At 38.4% G+C, this 21,830-nt stretch overlaps 1 protein-coding gene across 6 annotated transcripts in view; it reads right to left on the bottom strand.

Moving 5' to 3' along the window:
• Positions 1-21,830, bottom strand: part of RNPC3 (RNA binding region (RNP1, RRM) containing 3) — a 38,148-nt gene that overhangs the window by 7,211 nt on the left and 9,107 nt on the right. For 2 of the 6 annotated variants that reach the window (XR_012160365.1, XR_012160364.1), the window contains exons 6-15: positions 21,089-21,157; positions 19,372-19,520; positions 18,016-18,141; positions 15,398-15,534; positions 14,022-14,192; positions 13,667-13,761; positions 13,530-13,588; positions 12,592-12,724; positions 11,825-11,897; positions 8,050-9,095 (exon numbers count right to left, since the gene is read on the bottom strand). Coding sequence is in view for 4 of the 6 variants with exons in the window: in XM_073356869.1 (XP_073212970.1) it covers positions 11,838-11,897; positions 12,592-12,724; positions 13,530-13,588; positions 13,667-13,761; positions 14,022-14,192; positions 15,398-15,534; positions 18,016-18,141; positions 19,372-19,520; positions 21,089-21,157 (999 nt within the window). In the remaining 2 variants the exon portion in view is untranslated. Of the gene's footprint in view, positions 1-7,886; positions 9,096-11,824; positions 11,898-12,591; positions 12,725-13,529; positions 13,589-13,666; positions 13,762-14,021; positions 14,193-15,397; positions 15,535-18,015; positions 18,142-19,371; positions 19,521-21,088; positions 21,158-21,830 lie in introns of those variants that run through there. The other 4 variants (XM_073356867.1, XM_073356866.1, XM_073356869.1 and 1 more) reach the window with 4 other exon arrangements.

Consider the following 21,830-nt stretch of genomic DNA (forward strand, 5'->3'; position numbering starts at 1 on the left):
GGCCAAAACTGACCTACCCTCGAGGGGGGAATGGAAGGCCGAGATAACTGCCAAATGGACCTTGATAGATGAAGGGACAGGCCTTGGAGCTTGAGATGCAGAAGGTAGTCCAGGATTAACTGCAGCGACGCTTGCTTGGGCTGAATGCCTTTATGCGACATTCAGCAGGCGAACCGCTTCCATTTGGCAAGGTAGGTTGCTTTGGTGGAGGGCTTTCTACTGCCCAACAGGACATGTTGGACACTGCCGCTCCAAAACATTCAACCATGCGGCAGCCAAACCGTCAGTTGCAGTGTCTCCAGGTCTCCAGACTGCCATGGTTTTTTGACAGTAGGTCCGGTTGGAGCAGCAGTCGTAATGGAGCGGCCACCGAGACGTCCAGCAGTGTGCTTAACCAGTGCTGGCACGGCCAAGCCAGTGCTATGAAGATCACCTTCACCCTGTCCTGCTTGATCTTCATGAGAACTCTGAATTAACGGAAGTGGGGCGGGGGAGAGGGGGTAGGCGTAAAACAGAGCTCCCGACCATGGCAGCAGAAAAGCATCTGACAGGGAGCTCCTGTTGATTCCTCAAATTGAGCAGAAAACATGGCATTTCCTGTTCTGTTTGGACACAAACAGGTCCACCTGGGGAGTTCCCCATTTACGGAAGATGAAGCTGATCCCTCCCAGATGGAGGGGCCACTCGTGGCGAGATGAGAAGGTCCTGCTGAGGCGATCTGCCAAAGTGTTCTTGGCCCCAGGGAGGTGAGTGGTCACAAGATGAAGGTCGTGCTGCAGTTCCCAGAACCTGAGGGCTTCCTGGCAAAGGAAAGACAATCTGGCGCTGTCTTGCTTGTTGATATAAAACATAGCTGCTGTGTTGTCCATTAGTAATTGGACCGCTTTGTTTACATGTGAGGTAGGAAGGCTTGACTGGTCAGGCGAAAAAGTCTGAGCTCTCTGACGTTGATATGGAGGGATCGATCATGACTGGATCAATAACCTTGTGTGCTGAGATTGCCCGGGTAGACTCCCCCACCCCAGATGCAATGCATTGGAGACGAGTGTCACCGACGGGGAAGTAGTCGCAAAGGGGACTCCTGCCAACACTAATGTAGGATCCTGCCACCAGCTGAGTGACAACAGTATGCAGTTCGGAATCCAGATCACCCAGTCCAGGCTGTGTCTGTTGGGGACGTAGACCGACGCCAGCAACACCTGCAAGGGCCTGAGGCGGAGCAGCATATGCTGGACCACACAAGTGCAGGCCATCATGTGTCCCAACAAGTACCCAGGGGAGGGGTGTATATCCTGCGGTCCCAGCCCTGGAGCTGCCACGGCAGGGAGAGGTGCCTCTCCCCCAGCCCAGTTGCTGCGGGGGGAGGGGGAGAAAGAGCTGCAGGGAGTCCTCTCTGCTGACTGTAGCCCCAGAGCACGCTCCTGCACCCCAAACCCCTCATCCCTGGCCCAACCCCAGAGCCCTCACCCCCAGCCAGCATCCTCACATTCCTGCACCCCAACTCTCTGCCCCAGCCCGAGTGGGAGAGCTCCGATGCAGGATGAAGCACAGCCTCCATGAGGAGGACCCTCAAATGGATATCCTGCTCCTTTTGGGTTCTAGGTCGAACGTTTTTACAGATTTGACACTTGTTCTTCCTATGGGACTCCCCCAAACACTTCAAGCAGCAGTCGTAGAGGTCACTGATAGGCATCAGCCTGCTGCTTGACGAACATGGTTTGAAGCTCGGACAGCAAGGCATGCTTCGCTCTAGGACGAAGTCCCAGCCAAGACTCTAACTACCAACTAACTTAACACTTAACTGAATGGCTAACTAAGTACCTACAAACTGTGCACAGAGAAGATAACAAAGATTGTAAAGAACTGCTAATGCTCTTGCGATCTGCAAGACAAGGTGCTCCAACCAATCGTCACCGGCAGTAACAAGGAACTGAGAGGGCGGGCAGCGCCTAATATACCGACTCATGAGGGTGGCACTCCAAGGGGTGCCACAGCTGACCCTACTGATACCACCAAGACAAAAGTCTCTGACAACTGTGCACGTGGGTACCCACACACCTAGAATGGAATTGACATGAGCAAGAACTCGAAGAAGAAAAGCAGTTAGGGATGCAATTATAGATTCTTTCTCAGTTTGGAAGAGGAATCACTACGATGTGTTGTGCTTCTTTTATGATTAACTTATCTAGGTGTGGTTTAATGAACTAGAATATAGCATAAAACTGGGACTTCTTCAAAGCTTTTATATCATACTGTAGTCCCGCTTTTGTTTGATCCCTTTGGCACAGTGGACACCAGTTGATACCACTTTATTCTCAGAATCCATCTATTGGGCCTGATTGTTTTCTCACACGAGTTTTATAGAGGTGTAACTCAATTGTACAGACAAGGACTAACTCAGTTGCATTCAAGTGTGAGATTACAACCAGGCTTGTTATCTCTGATAAGCATATCAAAAAATCTTTGATTGCCTCAGAGGGAAGTAATTTAAATCCCATGCAATCTGTTGGTTCTTCTTAGAATTGCTCTCAACTGACTATTACCTGTCTCCTTAAATAAAGGTATCTCTAAATAAAAGTTCTTGTTAGGAAGTTTTATCAACCATAGCCCTGTGTAGGTCTTTTCCTGTAAATACAAGAAATGAGCAAATTCATTATAATACTATTTCACTAAAATAAATACAAAGCAGATCTGAAGACATACATTTTTGACTGATTGATGGCATTTTCAGTAGTTTTCCTGCTGTATTACAACCATCTCAGCATTCTGCAGTATGAAGTAGACTGATGGCAATACCATATGACTATGATATGGCAGACCTTTCTGTCTATAAAGGAGCAGTAGATAGAATCCATTCCTCCGATGCCTGCCAGGACTGCTTCTTGAAACTACTGTTAGTAATCATAAGTCTCTGAATGCTGCCCTCTAATGGTCTATTTGGGCTATTGATTTAACAATTCAGTTTTGTTTAAAAACTATTTAACATGTATTTTGTTTAGGAGGTACGTTTGTTTGGTTGTTTTTAAACACCACAATAAATCAAAGGCACATGTGAATTTTTTTTAAAAAATAACTTTGTTTTCAAATTCAAACCATTTGCTGAGCAATGGGCCCTGTCTTGATTCTTGAGATTTGAAAAAGGGATCAATGGGGATTTGTTTTGTTTCTTGTTATGTATCACCATCTTGCTTCCATCTTATTGATTCCTTAGGAATCTGGAATAATGTTTTATTCTGTCAGATTTTGGCTGTTTGGCAGAACATGTAGAAGCAATGTGTGTGCCAGGGAATACAGCAGAGAGATTTTAAAACATTGTAAACTGCGTTTGTTGCTTTATACTTCATCTGTTCAGTAGCCTGACTACATTCTGCTTTGTATTGTGATCCTGTCAGTTAGACAGACTAAGGATGCCAGGACAACTCATTAAGGAATTCAGTCCCTTTCAAAGAATATCTAGGTATGACAGGAAGTGGTACTGGTGGACCAACCAATATTGTCTTCCATAGACCAGCCTATTTTACTCTTGCCACACTGTCTTCTCCATACGAGAGTGGAGTTCATCCTATCACTAAGATAACTGCAGCTGGAGTAGAGAAATGTTTTCTTCAGGATGAAAACTACTAGAGCTCCAGGGCTAGGATAAACATTTGTGCACTGTCACACAAACCCAAACTGGATCCAGTTTCAGAAACTGAGAAGAGTGCCACCAAAGAGGAAAAAGCCTAAGCATTACCTGAGCAATTTGTTTGCTAAATGTGTGCTGCTATGAGAATACTAGTAACAAACTACTTCAAAGAGGACCTTAAAAAACAAAACAGTGGGAGGTAAGGCACACCACAAGTTTCCTTGAAAGAAACCTTGTGTCTGGGGAAAAAAACCCAACCCCCTTCCCCCAAACCAGGAATGGATTTTTTTTAAGGTGGGGGGAGAGGAATCCCATAAATCTTTCTAAACATTTGTGTTATTAGTAGTGAAAATACTTACCCCACCCTTTCTTGAAATTCTTTGGGGGAAAATACACCACTCCCACCATTAAAATGAAAATGAAGGAACAAATTCACCAAAGCCACAGCGATATCCTCGCAAAAGGGGCTCTGCTACAATTTTTTTGCCTATCAGCAATTCCCTGGAAAGAGTCCCATTCCCTAACCCGTCCTCACCCAAACCCATTCTGTAATCTTCCCCGACGAACCCTTCAGTCTTTCCACCCTCCACCTCAGTACCTCTACACCCAACAGTATCTCAGAATCTTCTCTAAGCGGCTCCGTGAGTGGCAGCTGTTTCTCACAGCAGTGGAGGTGGCCAGTGTTTTCTTGTGAGCTCTAGCTGTGGGATGGGAAGTTGAAGGTGTTCTTTTTGATTCTTTACAGAGTAGATCTGCTGTAACTACTGGAGGTCTCTTCCTCCTCACGTGCTATCAGCATACACTTCACATGAGGCTAGCTTTAAATTCAAGGGACATTTAGTTAGATGATTCTTTGGGATATACCACAAAAATAAACTGATTTCGGGTGCAAATGCTCTTTAAGAACTCTAGTCTCCTGCAGCAGAAGTGCAGCCAAGCTGCATGCATTTTCCATTTAACCACAACAATCCATTTGCATTAATTTCAAGGCTCTCTTTTCAAGGAAAATGATTAGACTTACCATGGGTTCAAGTGACCTTCTGAGGACTGGATACACTTGCTCTACAGGCAGATTCAATGTGGCACAGAATGATCAAGTCATTCCCAAGAATCTGGCCAAGCTTTAGATTTACACTGTATAGAAAATGTACTTTCTGATGTCCCAAGTTCCTGATGATGCATCAAGGACTTTTGTGCTAGAAGACCTTAATAGAAACCTTCAGGAGTACTTTATTCAAGCACATCTATTCTGAGAATTAGCCAAGTGCTTTACTGTTATAGCCTGGCATCTGCTTGAAAAATAGTGATAGGTAACTATATCTAAATGGTGTACATTGTACTGAGTAGATTTAAGTGTAATTTAAGCTTTGTTATTTTTATAAGCCATTCGTTACTAAAGGTGAGTGAACTTTACATTTTATATTTACACACTGTCTGGGAAACATCCTCTCATGCCTTGCTAAAAAGGGATAATTTAAAAGGTGTTAAGGCTCAAGGCATTTAATCCTTTTAAAATCATACACGGGAGATAAAAACTCTTTCCCAAGTAGGGAGGGGATATGGCAAGACTAGAAAGTATGATAAGATTGAGCTGGTATTTACAGATTCTGTTTCAGTACATCTGATGAGTACTCATCAGTGTCTGCAGAACTTAAGCTTTTGTTTATAAACATATGGGCTAGAAACTCAAAGAAAATTTTCTCTAATGGCTTGTCTTCACTGCAGTGTTAGCTCAAGGTATAACTAGAGTTGCCTCTAACCCAACTCCCAAATCTACACACACACACACAAATCTCTAGCTTGAGTTATCTGGTGCTTTAAATTCGAGCTAGATTGTCTGACATGGGTAGTGGGTAGATGCTTAAGTACTACTGAAGCATGAGCTAATAATAATGCAGTGGGGACAAAGCTACAGTCTTCAGCTGTAACTCTGAGCTGTTAATCAAATCATTCTGTGTAACCTGAGCTGTTTTTGTAGCATGGCTGCTCTCACAATTTAGTAATTTAGCAAGCTTTTGAAGTCAAGGCTTAAGTGTTAAAAGACCTTAGACATAACAGAAGCACCATGGCTTCGGTGGGTTGGTTGGTTGGTAAAAAAGGGCAGAAAGAGAGAGACATTACTCATGGACTGTGGAGGCATGGCAGGTGCATCACTTACTTCTCAAGTGTGGATGATGAGTCAAAGCTAAGTTTGAGAAGTTGATATAATGGGTACCTCAACACTTGTTCCTGTAGGTTATTCTGCTTTTCTTTAGCAAAATCGAGTAACTTAACTTGTGATGTGGCTTTAACTCGACAGTATAACTAACCAACTTCAATTAACAAGTTATTTTGTTTGCTTGCTAAACTTCAGACATAAACCAACATACGAGAACTAGCTTTTTTATTTACGCTAGTGAGCAGGAAAAAACACTTTTTAGCATCATGAGGGTGTGTCTTAGTTTTAGTCATCTTAGTTATACTAAAGAATTATTTGATAGACTATAAAAAAGTCAAAACTCCCTGCTCTTTTGTGTCAACAGGTTAGTTTTCTAAAATATCTGTTCACAGCTTGTGCTAGTGTTCCATCTCCATAAGCTGTACTCAAAATAAAGAGAACTCTTATGATTATTTGGCTGGTGTGCTGTTTAAGGTGTTAACGCAATGTTAAAAGTTTTGATGCAAGTCATCTTAACCTCCCCACATACACACCTCTATAGTGTCGGCATTAAAGAATATAACAAGTGGGGTTTCTTAAACTCAAGAACTCATATGAAAGTATTTTAAATGATAAAATCAGGTTTCACTGAAGAAAGAATGTAGATGTATTGCACAGGTTTAAATAGTAATGAGTAAGTACTAAGAGTGATCTTTCTTTCCCCTGTTGCTACTGGAGAGCGGACAAGAGAGGTCTATATCCCCCTTCCACCTGCCTTACAAAGTACTAGCTCTGGATTTGATGGTAAGGTTTATTGCTCCTCAAAATATTTGTATTTCACTGCCAATTAAGCACAGTTACATAGTCTTTCCCACATGGATTTTAGAATATATAAAACTGCTTGGCTTCGCTACAGTTCTGAAAATTAGTGTCTCATACTTTCAGATAGCCTAAAGCAGAAGTTCTCAAACAGTGGTCCATGAGCTCCATTCAGGTGGTCCACGGATAGTTCCCTCTAAGGTGTGTGCCTGGGCAGCACATACAAGAGAATGAAGGGCCATGCACCTAATTAGTGGAGCCATGCAGGCCTGGTTCCACTAATTAGGTGCCTTGACCCTGGAGAAGGTAGTGGTGGCCATGTAAGAGGAGGTGGTGGCCTTGGGGGAAATTTGGAACGTGCAAGGCTGCAGCGGCCAGAGAAAGAGGAGACTTTCCCCAGCTCCGGGGCTGCAGCTGCCGGGGAGAGACGGCCCTCTTTCCCAGCCTCAGATCTGTGGCTATAGCGGTGTGGGGGAGAGAGGGCACATCCATCGCATTAGAAAGGTAAGAATACTGATATTAGAATATGAGTTGTGTGTTTTTATTCGTAGAATAAAAAAACGTTAATTAAGGGTTTTTTTTTTTAATATAGTGCTTTTATCCAAAGTGCTTTACAATAGTTAGCTATCGGTACAAACAACATTTGGAAAGATCATGAAGTGGTTTACTGAGACCCTCAACGATTTTCAAGTGGTCCACACAAAAAAAAAAAAGTTTGAGAACCACTGGCCTAAAGCATTGATTTATAGCACTGCTGCTTCAACGAGAGAGTAAGAATGCTAGCCTACATTGTTCCCTTGGCTTAGCAGTGTTTAAAATTATTGTTTGGTATTTATCTTATGGTAATGTCCAGAGGCCTCAATCAGGACTGGGGCCTCTTTGGACTTGATACTATTCATGTGTGTTTGTAGATAAAGGTCCCTACCTTGTTGACATTGGTCATACCTGTGTAATTCTCGATCCAAGAATGAATGACCAGAAGCAACTCACGTTCATTTGAATGAAAAAATCTCTGATGGTACTGTGCCCCCAACACAATACTAGGGTATTAGTTCAGTACTGTTTCCAAGGCAAAACAAGAATTCCTGATACACTAAAATTGATTCTTATGCCCATTTTTACTTTCAGAGAGCACATCAATATCCTCAAGGCAGGAAGAAAACATCATTCACCCTGGCACCTATGAATGTGTCTTCTGACATTAAAGCTCTGAGGCATAAAGATGTAAAATAATTCAGTATTGTGTTTCTGTAAGAGGTAAACACCTCATCTCAAAAAAAAAAAAAGAGCAAGTATAACGCAAAGTGAAGGGAAAAGGAATAATTTATTAGAGACTTAACAAGCCGACTAATATACATTTTTCATATATCTGTCTGATAGGCTACAATGTGTTTAAAAGCATTTGGAACCTTTAAGAATGAAGAGAATTAAGTCTTGTTTTAAAAACATTTGAAATGCTACTACGCACTGTTCAATAGTCCTGTTGATCACATTGCTTCTTCCCATGGCTTGGTAACATTTGAAAGAGATGGAACACAAAAGGAACCTGGAACATTATAAAGGCATGTTAAAAGTATAAATGACTGGAAAAATTACTGTGTTCAGTTGTCAGAAGCTTAACTGGAAAGTTGAAAGATCGTAAGATACAGAAAATTAGTGAATCATGTCTGAGCCAGCTAAATTTGGCTTACTACACACAGCATGTATTAGTTTATATTACATTTAAAAAAAGGTTAATCTCAGAATGCTGTAATACAAAACCCCCAAGAAAATTATAGATTAGTTGCCACAAAACACTACCAGAAAGTGGGAAACAAAGGTAGCAATGAATAAAGTTTAGCTTCAGTCTTCATTACTTCATTATGAGACATTGCTAGATTTTCTGTTCTCTATTCTAAAAAAAGGAAAGTGTTATAAGAGAAACTAAGTACAGGTTGCGTCCCATAAACTGGGACACAAACTGTCATTAAATGAATGTATTACTTAAAAAGACAACGTCAAGGATTGTTTTCTGCTTATAACCACCCCATCAAAACTGAAACATTCTAACACAGTGTGGTGTTGCTATTTTTTAAAAAGGAATATCTAGGGCCAGCTCCTCAGCTGATATAAGTCAGCATAGCTCCACTGAAGTCAATGGAACAAGGCCAATTTACATCAATTCAGGATCTGGCCCATAAAATAAAGAATTTATGAATTCAGAGAAGGAACAGGGAGGAAAGGTCACATTTTGAGACTAGAAACGTTCATGGTGTCGCTTTAAGTAAATAAGTGACCTGATTCACTAACTTTCTCCCTGAAAAAGTTCCCTTTATAATTTTTTAAGTATCTTACTTATTTTAACAGAGATTTACAAAATTGTAAAAAAAGAGAGTAAATTCCTCCCCGCACCTACACTAAAAGAGAACTTTGAGGTATTTGAGTGCTATGGAAAACATTGCACAAAAAAGGATACAACAAGAAAGGATACACTCTGCATGACAGTATTACTGCAGTATTTACGCAGGAATGTTTCTAAAGAAGAACAGCAGAATGTGGTTTAATTTTACTTGATTCTCAGTATTGCATTTACAAAACTTTTTTACTACCTATTACAAGATTGTTCAATAAAATATAGCTGTTTTGATCCCTTATCTGCAAATTAGTGAGAGCTCCACTCCCATAAGCAAGTGAGGCTCTTTACAAATCGAGGAACTATTAGGAAAATGTCAGCATTTACTGTCCCATTCATTCAGTGGTCTGCATTTTACATAAGGTTCTGTTTTTCCATCAGCTTTTTTTTTTCTTTTTTAAATCATGCTTCCATCCAATGCAGTCTTTTAGGCTACCCCTCTCACGGGAGCCAGTAACCTTTGCAACATTAACTTCTTCCATGCTCTCTCATATAGCTGCCATTTTATTTGTATCAGAACTGTGCACCCAACTGTTCATGAAAACATTAGTTAGTGATGGGAAAGGGAAATTCCAGTCAATGAAAAGTCAAAACTGTATATTTTTCATCTTCTGGGAAGGCATGTGCATTACAGTATCTTCATAAAGCAGAAAGTAGTAATACTTGAATAACTACTGTCCAATAAATTTAGCTATTTTCACAGTTTAATAAAATCTGACACTAATGAAGTGCCATATAAAGTGACACTTAAATAGTATGGGTGTATCAATTTACATTTGCTGTGTATACAATTCACATTTTACAGTATTTTTATTTTACTTGATTTACAAAATGTACTTATAAACCTGAATCTCCAGATTTCATATCATAGAAACCATTATTTTGCATCAAAAGCTAGTGTACCTCAAGTCATATTGGCTCTTGGCAACGACAGAAGAAAATATATTCAAATAAAATTAGGGTTCATGTTTGTTATTCTTTAGCAAAAGCAAAACAATTCAAAGTTAATGAAACTCAGCCCTCCACTGTGCCACTTTGCCCGAGTTCTGTAGTGGCCAATTGTACACACAACAGTGTTATGTATTCCATGATACTTAGATACAAAAGGCTGGGTTTAAATGCAGGTTTTGATTTTAACTCAGTTTATTAGACTTTTAATTTGCTAACTGCAAATCTAATCCTTTTACATTGTAAATAAAGCTCATGCAAGTATGACAGCTGACTCCAAAGTACTAACTCTGAATTGACTGTTAAAAACATGATTAGCAACCAAACCAAGGTCTAGTCTTTTCTGTTTATATAATCTGAATGCCAATTGAAACTTGTTAGTGTAGTCAGAAACTGGATTAGTGACTTTTTTTTTTTTTTAAACACAAGGAATAAATTGGGAAGACTAGAATTCAATTATAGTACATTTTTTTTTCAGTGTTTAAAATTAATGGTTGCCAACATCCATTCAAAGAATATCTTTTTTGTTTTTTTCTGCACTTGTCACACTACATAAAATAACCTTAAAACAATGGAATAATTCAATAAAGAAACAACAGGGAACAGATCTCAAAACAAAGCTTATTTGTGCCTTTATCCCTTTTAGAATAATTTAACCAAGTTTTATTTCTTTGTTTCTTTTTAACCCATGTAAGAAAATACCTGTGAACAGCATTTGTTTTTAATTTGATAAAATCAAACAGCTAACTTTGCCAAATGGAACCAAAGCTTATTCAAAAGTAGACTACACACCATCTCAATATTGCACAAGCCAGAAGTTTCAGAGGGTGTCTTATCAACAATTCAAAAACATTAGAAATACCGTTGAAGGCAATATATAGGTTAAATAGCATGGCCTCCAGCGGACACAAGACATCTACAATAAAATGTCTATTTTAATAAATACTTCATTAGTGACAGCAGTGCTGAGCATCTCAAATCAATTTTAAGAAAATGTGCTGTTATTTTTCCATCAGAAACAGCAACATTGAAGCTAATTTCATTTCAACTAACAATTATCAATAGACAACAAATTTAAACTTAAGAACTTTCTGGAGATATTTTCACTTTTTGGAGATATTTTCTCAGATACACTCAAATTAAGACCTCATCTATACTAGGAAATAGGAACATCTTTTCAAACTAACATGATGCTAAATATGCTTTTGTTGGCAGTGTGGACAGAGATCCTAGGGATAACCAGAATCAGGAAACACATTTTTAATCACAACTGTCCATGTCCATAGAAAGGAAAAATCTTGTTTAACATCACATTAGCTAAAACATTTTCTAACACCATGCTATTTCCTAGACAAACAAGGCTTAAAAGAGACCTGCAATGATGCACAGATCCCACCTATTAAACATAGGGTCACCAAAGCAAAGACTCCTTGGGAGATGCCAGCAAGGAAACTAGAGTACTATTTATGGGGTTATAGCACTGAAGCGGTTATTGCTTCTGGGGCATATACCCTGCTGGAGTATGATCCTGAGCTGTTAGACTGGCAGCATCCTACTCTCTCCTATGTACCACAATCCCTTAAATTTAACTGCAGGGTCAATGGCCAAGTTTCTTCAAAACTCCCGCCCATCTCACCCCCACTTTTCTTTGTTGGTTTGAGGACTGAATGTCAACACACATCAGTACTACAACTTGAGGACTGGGATATAGGCTCTATGATTCTAAAAGGGAGAAGTGAAATGTTAACATAAGTCAAAACTGACAGCCTCCTTGCATACTGGCTTCCTGATAGATTTCCTTTGTGGAATTCTCCCCAACCCCCACTATGTGCTCAAATAATTGACTTGTTTTTTTTAAAATCAGTCTGAATGTTCTCTTTCCTTTCTCACTAAATCTACTTACCTTTAGATTTGTTCTATCTTTTTCTTTTCTCTTCTTTGGAATCCTGTTTTGGTCTAGCAGATCGTGCAAATTGCTAAGGTTTTGTTAAGGACTACAAGTCCAAAGTATAAGTGATAATTGTTAGCAGGAAGCCAGAATCAATGAGCAGAGAAATACTAATTCACTAGAAGGTAAATAAAACTTTGGAGAATGAATGTTTTGAACGTATACATAATATGTATGTACTCAATCCAACTTTACCTCTTACTCCAGTCACATGAAGCTACACTTACCGTTTCTTCAAATCAAATGGAACTACTTCCCCACCACAACACTTATATGCAGTTAAAAAGTGGATTATTTGCTGTGTGATCCAGGATTTAATTGGCATATATTAACTAAAAAACCCACCTCTGAATTTAAACTTGTTACATCACTTTTTTTTTTTAAACCTGAATATAAACTTTGGAAAGGAACAGCTTGTTGATTTGTAAAGAGTTTAAGAGTGAGTCAGAATCTTCCACATAATGCCCCTTATTCTGCAAACAAACACTTACACTTACACACTTGCATAACTTTAGTCAGTGGGGCTACTTATGTGAGTGAGGTAGCACATGCATAAGTGCTTGCAGGACAAAGACATAAGTGGTGATTTTATTTTAAGAAATATCTATTCTTTTCTATAGTTATTTATGAAATACATTGAGTTTGTAAGATAGGAAGCAAGAATCTCAGTAACTGACCTAAATTTAAAAGACACTAAAATGAAAATGTTCAGAAAAGGATACAACCACCATGGGCTTTTCAAACAAAACATATCCATTTACTTCTTTTAAGGCTTTGGTAGCAGATTTTTCATTAGGGAGGCCAATAAAAGCCTGTCCTTTCATGCGACCTTCTTTCATCAAACGTATATCAAACCTAGAAATAAAATTGGGAAAGGGATGAAAGGTTTACCTCCTCACCACCACAATTTACAATCGGCATAAAACGTCACATGCAGAAAGTTGAGGAGCAAATGGAAGTGGCAGCGATGCCTACATTCTGGTACAGACAGGGTTATGTCATGAGACACTGATAAGTTTGTCTGGAAAAATATACTAGCAATTTGTCAAAAATCACCATTAGAAGGCAGGACAGCAAGTTGCTGTACTACTACAACAAATACCGCATATACAACCAAACATTTAACAGATGAACAAGCACCTAGGACTTCAATCATTACAATGCTGTACACTTTGGCCAATCCAGCGATACCAGAAACTGGAATTCGGGTCTGTGTTCTAAAAGGCACAGTACAGGGTCTTTAGACCCAGATGTACCACTCCACTCAGTAGGTGGAAGTTGTGTGCATACTGAGTATAATATAAATGTTGCAGTAAAAAAAAAACCTACCCAGTCCTTCCCCACTGTTATGCGGTAGGTGTAAAAAAATATTCTGTTAATAGGTACACCACTTCCAGATAAAATACTTAAGCTGGGCATTTTGTACTGAACCGTAACTTAAAAAAACACAAAACACACGTTTCCACCACTTGCTAACTGCAAACAAAAAAATTCTACTCTCCCCTAACAATTAAAATTTTCAGGCCAAAATGATTTTCTCCGCCCAAAATTAGAAGCAGACAAAGGGGGCTCAAAATGACTGCAACTTCAACTGTAGTTTTCACTATTGCTGTAAAAGTTAGTGCACAGTTTAATTTTACCAAGAATTGAAATAACTTACATAATCCGTTCAGTTTCTGATTGAAAGTCAACATATCTTCCAAAAATAAACTTGAGATCCTGAAATTAAAATGGGTGTGTAAGGAAACACAGCAAACAAAGAAAAACAGAAAGACATTTTCATAAATCCTTCCTCACCTTTTCTTGAACTTGTTTTGACAAATTCTTCACATAAATCCTGCAGTTTGGATCACCTGGCTCATAGTTTTTGAAAATGGAAAGTTTTTCCATTTCTTGACCAAGACAGAAAGATGGGGAAAAATAATCAATATGCATGTTATATGACTTAATAAATCTTCATCTCACAGCTTTTTAAAACCTCATTTAAAAAAAAATTATACATTGTAACAAAACCAAATATCTTACAACATAAATAGTAAATTATAGACTATGTAACAGTAATGTAACTTAATATTTTAAACAAAATATCAATATTTTTAAATTATTGATTTGTACATAATAGTTAAAATAGAAACTAATCTAAAGAAAATACCTCCTCTAGAAAGTCTGCCTTTTTCCAGTTCCCTTCTAGAAACAAATTCTGATGGTATTTCATCATCATCTTCATCATCTTCTTCTGTGTCCTCTTTATCATTAGAGCTGGGAGCTGGGAAGATCTTTCCAAATCCTGCATTAGTTATTTCTTCTGCAGTTGCATAAAGGTCTGAAAGTTGAATACAATATTGTACTCAATGTTTGTAAGAGCTGATTCACATTCCAAAAGAAGAGGGAAAGGGATGGACTGCAAGCCAGAAAATCCTGAAGTTTTAGAGAGGTTAAGTTCTGAATATAAGTCAAGATAGAAAGGAATTTTAGTACATACATAATGATTATTTGTCTTTTGCAGATGCACGAAGAACAATGTGTCCTAATTCCTACTTTGACAGAAGATGTCTGCTTCATATAATGCTCCAGCATTTACTTTAGTGGAGAAAACACCTTTCAGCAAGACCCATTCTTCCCTCTTATTATTATTACGCTGTTTTATAAGGTTTTTTAAATTGTCATTTTATAGTCCATAAGAATATCTACAGGAACTTCATAATATTGGGTAATAAAGCTATAAGAAATCTTTATGCCCCAGTACTATAAAGACAGTGGGGGAATATGAGCAAAGTGCACATTGGGGCATTACAGAAACTGACAACTACAGGAAGGCTGCTCTCTTCAAAGAAGCTGAAGCACACACCAAGTGTCTTGAAATGCCTCTTTACCCCATGTGAAGTCTTCAACATAATTTGTAAGATTGTTAAAAAAATTAAAACATAATTTGCTTCAAAAAGACAAGCATACTAAAACATCTTGTGTTGATGAGGCAATCTTAGAGCCTTAAAATCCCACCCCCATCCTGCATTCTGAACTGAAACTGAACAGAGAGTGTTGTAAAAGACAGAATTCCTGAAAAAAGTGAGATTTAAGGCAGCAGGTTTAGTGACTGAATGACATGCTACACTATGGTGAGCAGAGTGGCATTGCTATGGCACTGTAGCTATGCCACCATAATGCCATAGCATAGATGCAGCCACGCTGATGGAAGAGGTTTTTCCATCGCTGTAGGAACACCGTGTCCCCAAGAGATGGTAGTTTACACGAGGTGTTAGGTCAGCACAGCTCTTCATCTCTGAGCATTGTAGCTATGTTGACCCAAAATTTAAGTGTAGACCAGGCCTTAGGGTTGAATTCCTTAAAAGAAAACTCACATTAAATAAATATAAAAATAAACCAGCACTATTTACATAGCCGTCTTTCTCCAAGTCACAGAACATAAAAATATTCAACTCACATGTTATGTTGTCATCTTGCCTGTTCTTTGCATCTTTAAATATTTCAAATTATTTAACAGAAGAATTTAAGGATAAGCATTCTTACCATTGTTTTGGTCTCTCTCTAAGCTTTTCTGAAGAACGTCCGGAATGTCTGCAGAAATTTGGAACTTAATTTTTTTATGACCTACAGATTGTGGCTGCTCAAACACATCCGAAGGTGATAGTGTAGGGTGCAGATTACTGTTTAAAACAACAATATGTCAATTTCACTTGAGGTTTAAATGGTCAATGGAACAGGCATGGTCAAACAAAATATATGCATCTTTTCCAACTATATTTCATGCTGTTTACCTTTAGGCACAGTAGTTTTCCGTTTCCAAAGCAACTTTAAACTTTACACAACTTTTTGTGGGTTACATGTAGTTCATCAGTGATAAGACATGTTTAGTTGCCAAACAGCAAAAACAAAGACCAGAGATAACCTTACACTACAAGTAGACTCGCTTACAAAAGAAAATTGTCTTAAGAGAAATATTAAATGGAATAATATGAGGCACCACCAAATGCACTTTCTTAAAGACTGAATGCCAAGAAAAATAAATTAGGCTTGTTTTGTGTCTCTATATAAAGGAGGATTGAAAAAATATTTTTTTAAAAAAAGCTTAGCTTCAATCTTAGGCTCAAAACTAGATGAATGCTTCTAACCATGAAAGGAGTGAAGTTCTGGAACAGTCTTCCAAAGAGAGAAGCAGGGGGAGGGGGGGTGGAAACCTAAATTGTAGCATAAGTTTACAGAGGGGATGCTATGATAAAGTTGCCAACAATGACATATAGCCCATCCATGACTACTGGAAATGGGACTCTAGAGGGTGAGGCTCTGAGTTATTACAGAGAATTCTTTCCCAGGTGTCCAGCTGTTGGGTGTCACCACATCACCATATTTGGGGTCGGGAAGCAATTTTTCCCCAAGTCAAATTGGCAGATACCCAGGGGGAAGAGAGGTTTCCTCCGCAGCATTGGATGCACTAGCTGATTTGATCTAGAGTAAATGGTGAATTCTCTGTAACTCGAAGTCTTGATATCAAGATTTGAGGACTTCAGTAACTCAGTCAGAGATTATGGGCCTTTTACAGGAGTTGATGGGTCAGGTTCTGTGGCCTGCAATGTGCAGGAGATCAGACTACATGATAATGGTGGTCCCTTCTAGCCTTAAAGCCTATGAACCTTTCATATTAGAAAACAGGTCCTCTCTTGGCTGGAAGATTCTCTCATGAGTGGAGAACAAATGATATAATGACATAATGACTAAGAATGAAAGTTAAGCAAATGATTAGAGAAGCAGACTGTATAAAATTGTTATTTGGCTTCAATGACTAGTTAACATTTTGGGTAAAAGACATCTTTGTTAAATATTCAGCACCAATATCCTTTCAATTAGAGTGCATGAGCGCATGTTAATCGTGCTCTCAGATTCCGCAAGGACCCTTCAGCAATACTACGGAAGAGCAGACTTGACACCCCTGATATTTCCAGGGCTATTTCTAAACCAGGATTTAAAGGTGCGATGTCAGATCATGTTAGCTAATTCACTTTAACTAACGACATGTACAATTCTAGTAAAGAAAGGGCAAGCTGTACTTTAGCAATCTGTCAAGTTAAAGCTTAGGCTCTCCCCTAGGCATTAATTGCACTATTTTGGCACATACTAAAGTACAACTTGCCTTATCTGAATTAGAATTTTAGAAGGTGGTAGACCAATTTAGTTGATACTGTTTAAGTAGAAAAAAATATTTTAAACCACAATAACCCCTACAATCCACCCTCCAAAACATCCAGGCTTTTATCTTAAAGAAGCAGAAAAGGGCACAGCACAATTTTTGAAAAAATATTTTGCAACTCATCTTTAACGACCAATTTCGTAAATCACCAGGACAAAAATAAGTCTAGAATAGTTTTTCCTCAAACAAGCCAAGAAAATTAAGTGATTTTTTTCTTTCCTTCACAGTTTTCTATTAGAGCTCTGCAAAAGCAGAACTGTCATATTATTTAAACAAGTCACAATGCAAAAATATTAACAAGTGTCCTCTGCTATTCTAACTCAGTATAAAAATGTGCCATTTAGTTTTCTTCACGTGTGCAGGGCAAAGTGAACACACTTGTATAAATACATTTTTAAAACAGTTGATTGTCAGGAGATCAAAATATTACTTCTGTTTCTTAGGGACACAGTGGAATAAAACTGGAGATGCCAAAGCATTTAAACAAAATTATTATTTTCTGTATTTTCATATTTCTACTAGAGATGGCCTAAGCCTATTCAGATCCATGTTCCAGCCTTTAGCCAGAATGGGTAGAGGAGCAACCTGGGGTTCTGTTCAGGTCTATTTCAAACTTGATATAAAACAAATTGATAGAAAAACAGATATGGTAGGGGCCAGAACAATAGTCTCAATAAAGGGTCCACATCTGTGGAACTGGCTTGAGATCAGGAAAAGCTCAAGTCTTGGGGATTTCAGAGCATGATACAACTGTCATCTGTTCAGGGAAGTTTTAGTAACAACTGGAAGGGATCACCTACAACACTTCATCTTGCAGTAAGACCCTCTGTATTAAAGGTTCTGAGGTAGAAAAAAAAAATCCTGAGCAAGGCACTTTTTTGTGATTACTCCTTACACTCAAAACACGATGAGCACTGCAGAAATACAAATAATAATACAATACCTGTGGGGAGCAGATGTGGGAGCATTCAGCAAGTCTTTTATCTTTTGCTTTTTTCTCACACTACGCTGCTTTGTGGATATTGGTCTTTTAGGCTGAATAGTGGCTAATTCCATCAATTTAGTCATTCTAAATTGGAAACACAATGAAGACATCCAAAACAGTTTAGTTTTTAATCTAGAGATGCCATTTTAGAAATGTAGCTTCTTATTTCTGACCAGAACTTCTGAAACTCAAATGTGTTGAACTGTTCTATTATATCCCACAAAACATTTGTGATATACTAGCAGAATGCAGCTACACATTATTTATTATACAGTAAATAATATTACTGTAGAACATCTAGATTGATGAGAACGTGGATTATTAAAATTAGAGTAGTACTCAGACATGAGGAAAGAGTGTATAAAAACTGCCTAAATCGTTCACCAAAGTAAAAAAAAGGTAAACTTACAAGAAACAGAAGTTTCATTACTATATTATGACTCATAAAAGGAAATCTTTACTCAAATATGTTTAAAGTATTTGTTCTAGTTACGTTTAGTTAAATTCTTCAATCTTTCAAGGAATTTTAGATACTTTTAAATTGGAGGCAACAGATTAGCAATGGGAAATATTTTTAAAGACTGCCCTAAAGGCCTAATCCCACATAATATATGGCATAATGCATATAATACACAATCAATGTCTGGCCTTGTAAGTCAGGCAAGCCCTTGACACCGGCTTCAATGCAGGATAATAGTGGGGTGGAGGGCTAGAGAAAGTCAGCTTTCCACAAATGTCATAAAATAAAATAGCCAATCCAAAATCAAAAGCAAGTGGCACAGCTACTTAATGAGAGGAGAACGCATGCAAATGAGCTTTGCACCTCCTACATCATATTCAGCATAGAGCTCTGTTAATTCCCCCACATATGGGGGGGAATTAACAGAGCTCAGCATGCAGGTGGGTAGAAAGCCGACATCAATTTCAGAGCATAGATGAGATTTTCTGTCTTTCCCCTAACAGATAAGAGATCTACCCTATTCAATAGAAATTTTAAAAGAGGTGGGAGAGTACAAGTGTACAGAAACTAGTCATGTTAATTTTTGAGCCACATGGCCACGTTCATCCTTGCCCTGACTGACTTTCAGAGGAGTACTGTCAGCCTTAGGGAGAATATTAAGAACTGCAGCTTCTTTAAAATTTATGTCTGGAAAGGCCACTTACATATTAGAATAGCTGGGGCTATTCAGTCACAAAATTGGAGCTTCTGTGGGCCAGGAGGCACAGAGGCTGATTTTGGCTGGATTGAGACCTACAAGAACAGCATTCCCCCCCGCCCCCAAGCATGATTAGTTACTGATTATAATTACAAACCTCTCCTTTTCTTCCTCATCAGCACTTTCATATTCAGATTCTTCTCTGCTAGATTCCTGATCTTCCTCTTCTTCAGGCAAAGGAGGCTCCTCTGGAGGCAGTGGTGGGATAGGTGGCGGCGGCACAGGCGCTGATAAATATTCTTCATACTAATCAATGAAAGACATAAAATCGAAGTCTTTAAACACTCATTTTGGAAAAAAATGTACGTTTTAATTTCTTCTGCATAAATAAGAAGCCTCAAATGTGATAAACTGGCAGATGGCAAAGGAAGCTTTTCAAAACAAGATGTTTATTGAGATCTATCTACCCACTCTTGACAAATTCAGTTTCATGAGGATTTTACATCAAACAATTCAAACTCAAAAATAGTAACAAAATACTTAATTCTTCAAATTAAAATGGGGAGTGAAGGGTGAGGGATGAATTAGAAGAAAAAGATGAATTAGAGCACTTCAGAAACGAAGGAAGGAAAAACAGCCAGCTTCTCCAGAAGTTTTGCTTTTCCATTCTTAGTTTTGCAAACTAGAAAGGAGCATAGTCTGAGCATATGATGGGAAGCCAGATGCTCTCAAATTCTAATCTTAACTATTATGCTGAATCTCCTCTGTGACTTTGAACACGCCATAAGCTCCTTCCCTCTGTAAAACAGGGATAATACTTACCTACAGGTGAAGGAAGGATTAGTTATCCATTACAAGGATGAAATTACTGTAGGAATATTATGAGCAGTTTCCTGCCAAAATAACCTCAATCTGATAGGATTCCCAATGCACTTTACTATAAAGCTTACAACCACTTGGATGAACAAATGTGGGGACAGTTGCACAAAGTGCTGAAGTCAATGAAAATGAAAACATTAAAGTGCTGAGCAGCTTCTACTGAGAACTGAGAGACTGAGTCTTTTGAACTGTTACTAATCTTTACCTGATCATAACATTCCTAGTATTTGATCCTGTCCTAAAGATGCAAAGGATAGTTTCAAAAATATCAGGGAAAATTCACTGGTCTGCTAAATTTACTGTGCATCATGTAACCTCCTGAAGAAACTACCCTCCCAATCCCTGAAAAAGCAGAAGGTGCTGGTGTGCCAGGGCAAGCTGTGGGATGTATTGGACCTGAGCTTCCTTATGCCTGATCCTGCCAATGGCATAACTTACAGTAAGCCCTCCGCAGCTCCAAAATCTGCTGGAGACAGGGTGCTAGCTCCCTGTATCCAGACATAGTGGAGAACTGGGGCCACAGATTCAGGTCCTTCCTTCCTTTTTCCCCTTCATAACACCCCCATTAAATCCTAGAGCCAAAGTGAGTGATTATGCGGTTTTCACATCAGCAGTCAGAATCTCATAAGAGCTCTCTTCGAATGCATAGATCAAAGAACATTTCATGCAATAGACTAACCATGCGATATTCAATTGATTTTCACGTTTCCTATAACTGTTACAAGATATTGTTTGCACTACCATAATCTCCATTTTAATGCCCTCCATTATTTTTGAAATATTCTGAAGATATTACCAAAAGGTCACAACACACTGGTTTTCATCTCATACTGTTGGAAAATTCAATTTTCCTTGCAACAGAAAATAGACATACACCTGTTTGGAGCCCATGCCAACACATCCAACAGGTGCATAAGTGTCTAATCAACAGCAAAAACCGATGAACCTCCTAGGACAAGGCACACATATTAAACGTAATATACAAAATTTCTTACCATGGGTGGTCGAGCAGTAACTGGTCCAAACGGTGGGGGTAGATTCATTTTATTCATAAGGTGCAGCACCTGAAATAAAAATTAAGTAACAATTCTCTTTATAAACAAACTAGTTCTTTGGTACAGTACTTTCTAACTCTTTAATATGACTTTTTAGTATTCTACTCAATTGTAAATCATACAGATAAAAATATACAGACTTTTACAAAAGCCGTGTTTGTTAAATGTGGAAATGTTATCAGTACAGACGAGTTACTGTTATCAGTACAGTACTCAGAGTTACAAACACTTTGGTAATGGAGGTTGTTCGTAACTGAACAAAACTTTATGGTTGTTCTTTCAAACGTTTACAACTGAACATTGACTTCATACAGCTTTGAAACTTTACTATGTAGAAGAAAAAAGATACTTTCCCTTTTTTTTAGTATTTTACATCTAACACCGTACTGTATTTACTTTTTTTTTTTGGTCTCTGCATCTGTCTGATTCTGTACTTCCGGTTCCAAATGAAGCGTGTGATTGACTGGTCAGTTCGTAACTCTGGTGTTTGTAACTCTGAGGTTCTAGCATATAAGCTATTTGCAATCTTCAATTTCCACTCCACTACGAGGGTGTCTTTTTGCAATTATTTTCAAATAGAAGTATACGTTAAAACGCAGTACAACTATAATAAGAACAGTTACTCTTATTGTTATTTTTGTTTTAAGTACTTAACACTTATATTGTAATCCATCAGCACTGG

This window comes from Lepidochelys kempii, chromosome 8, assembly GCF_965140265.1.
Source record: "Lepidochelys kempii isolate rLepKem1 chromosome 8, rLepKem1.hap2, whole genome shotgun sequence".
Taxonomy (NCBI): domain Eukaryota; kingdom Metazoa; phylum Chordata; order Testudines; family Cheloniidae; genus Lepidochelys; species Lepidochelys kempii.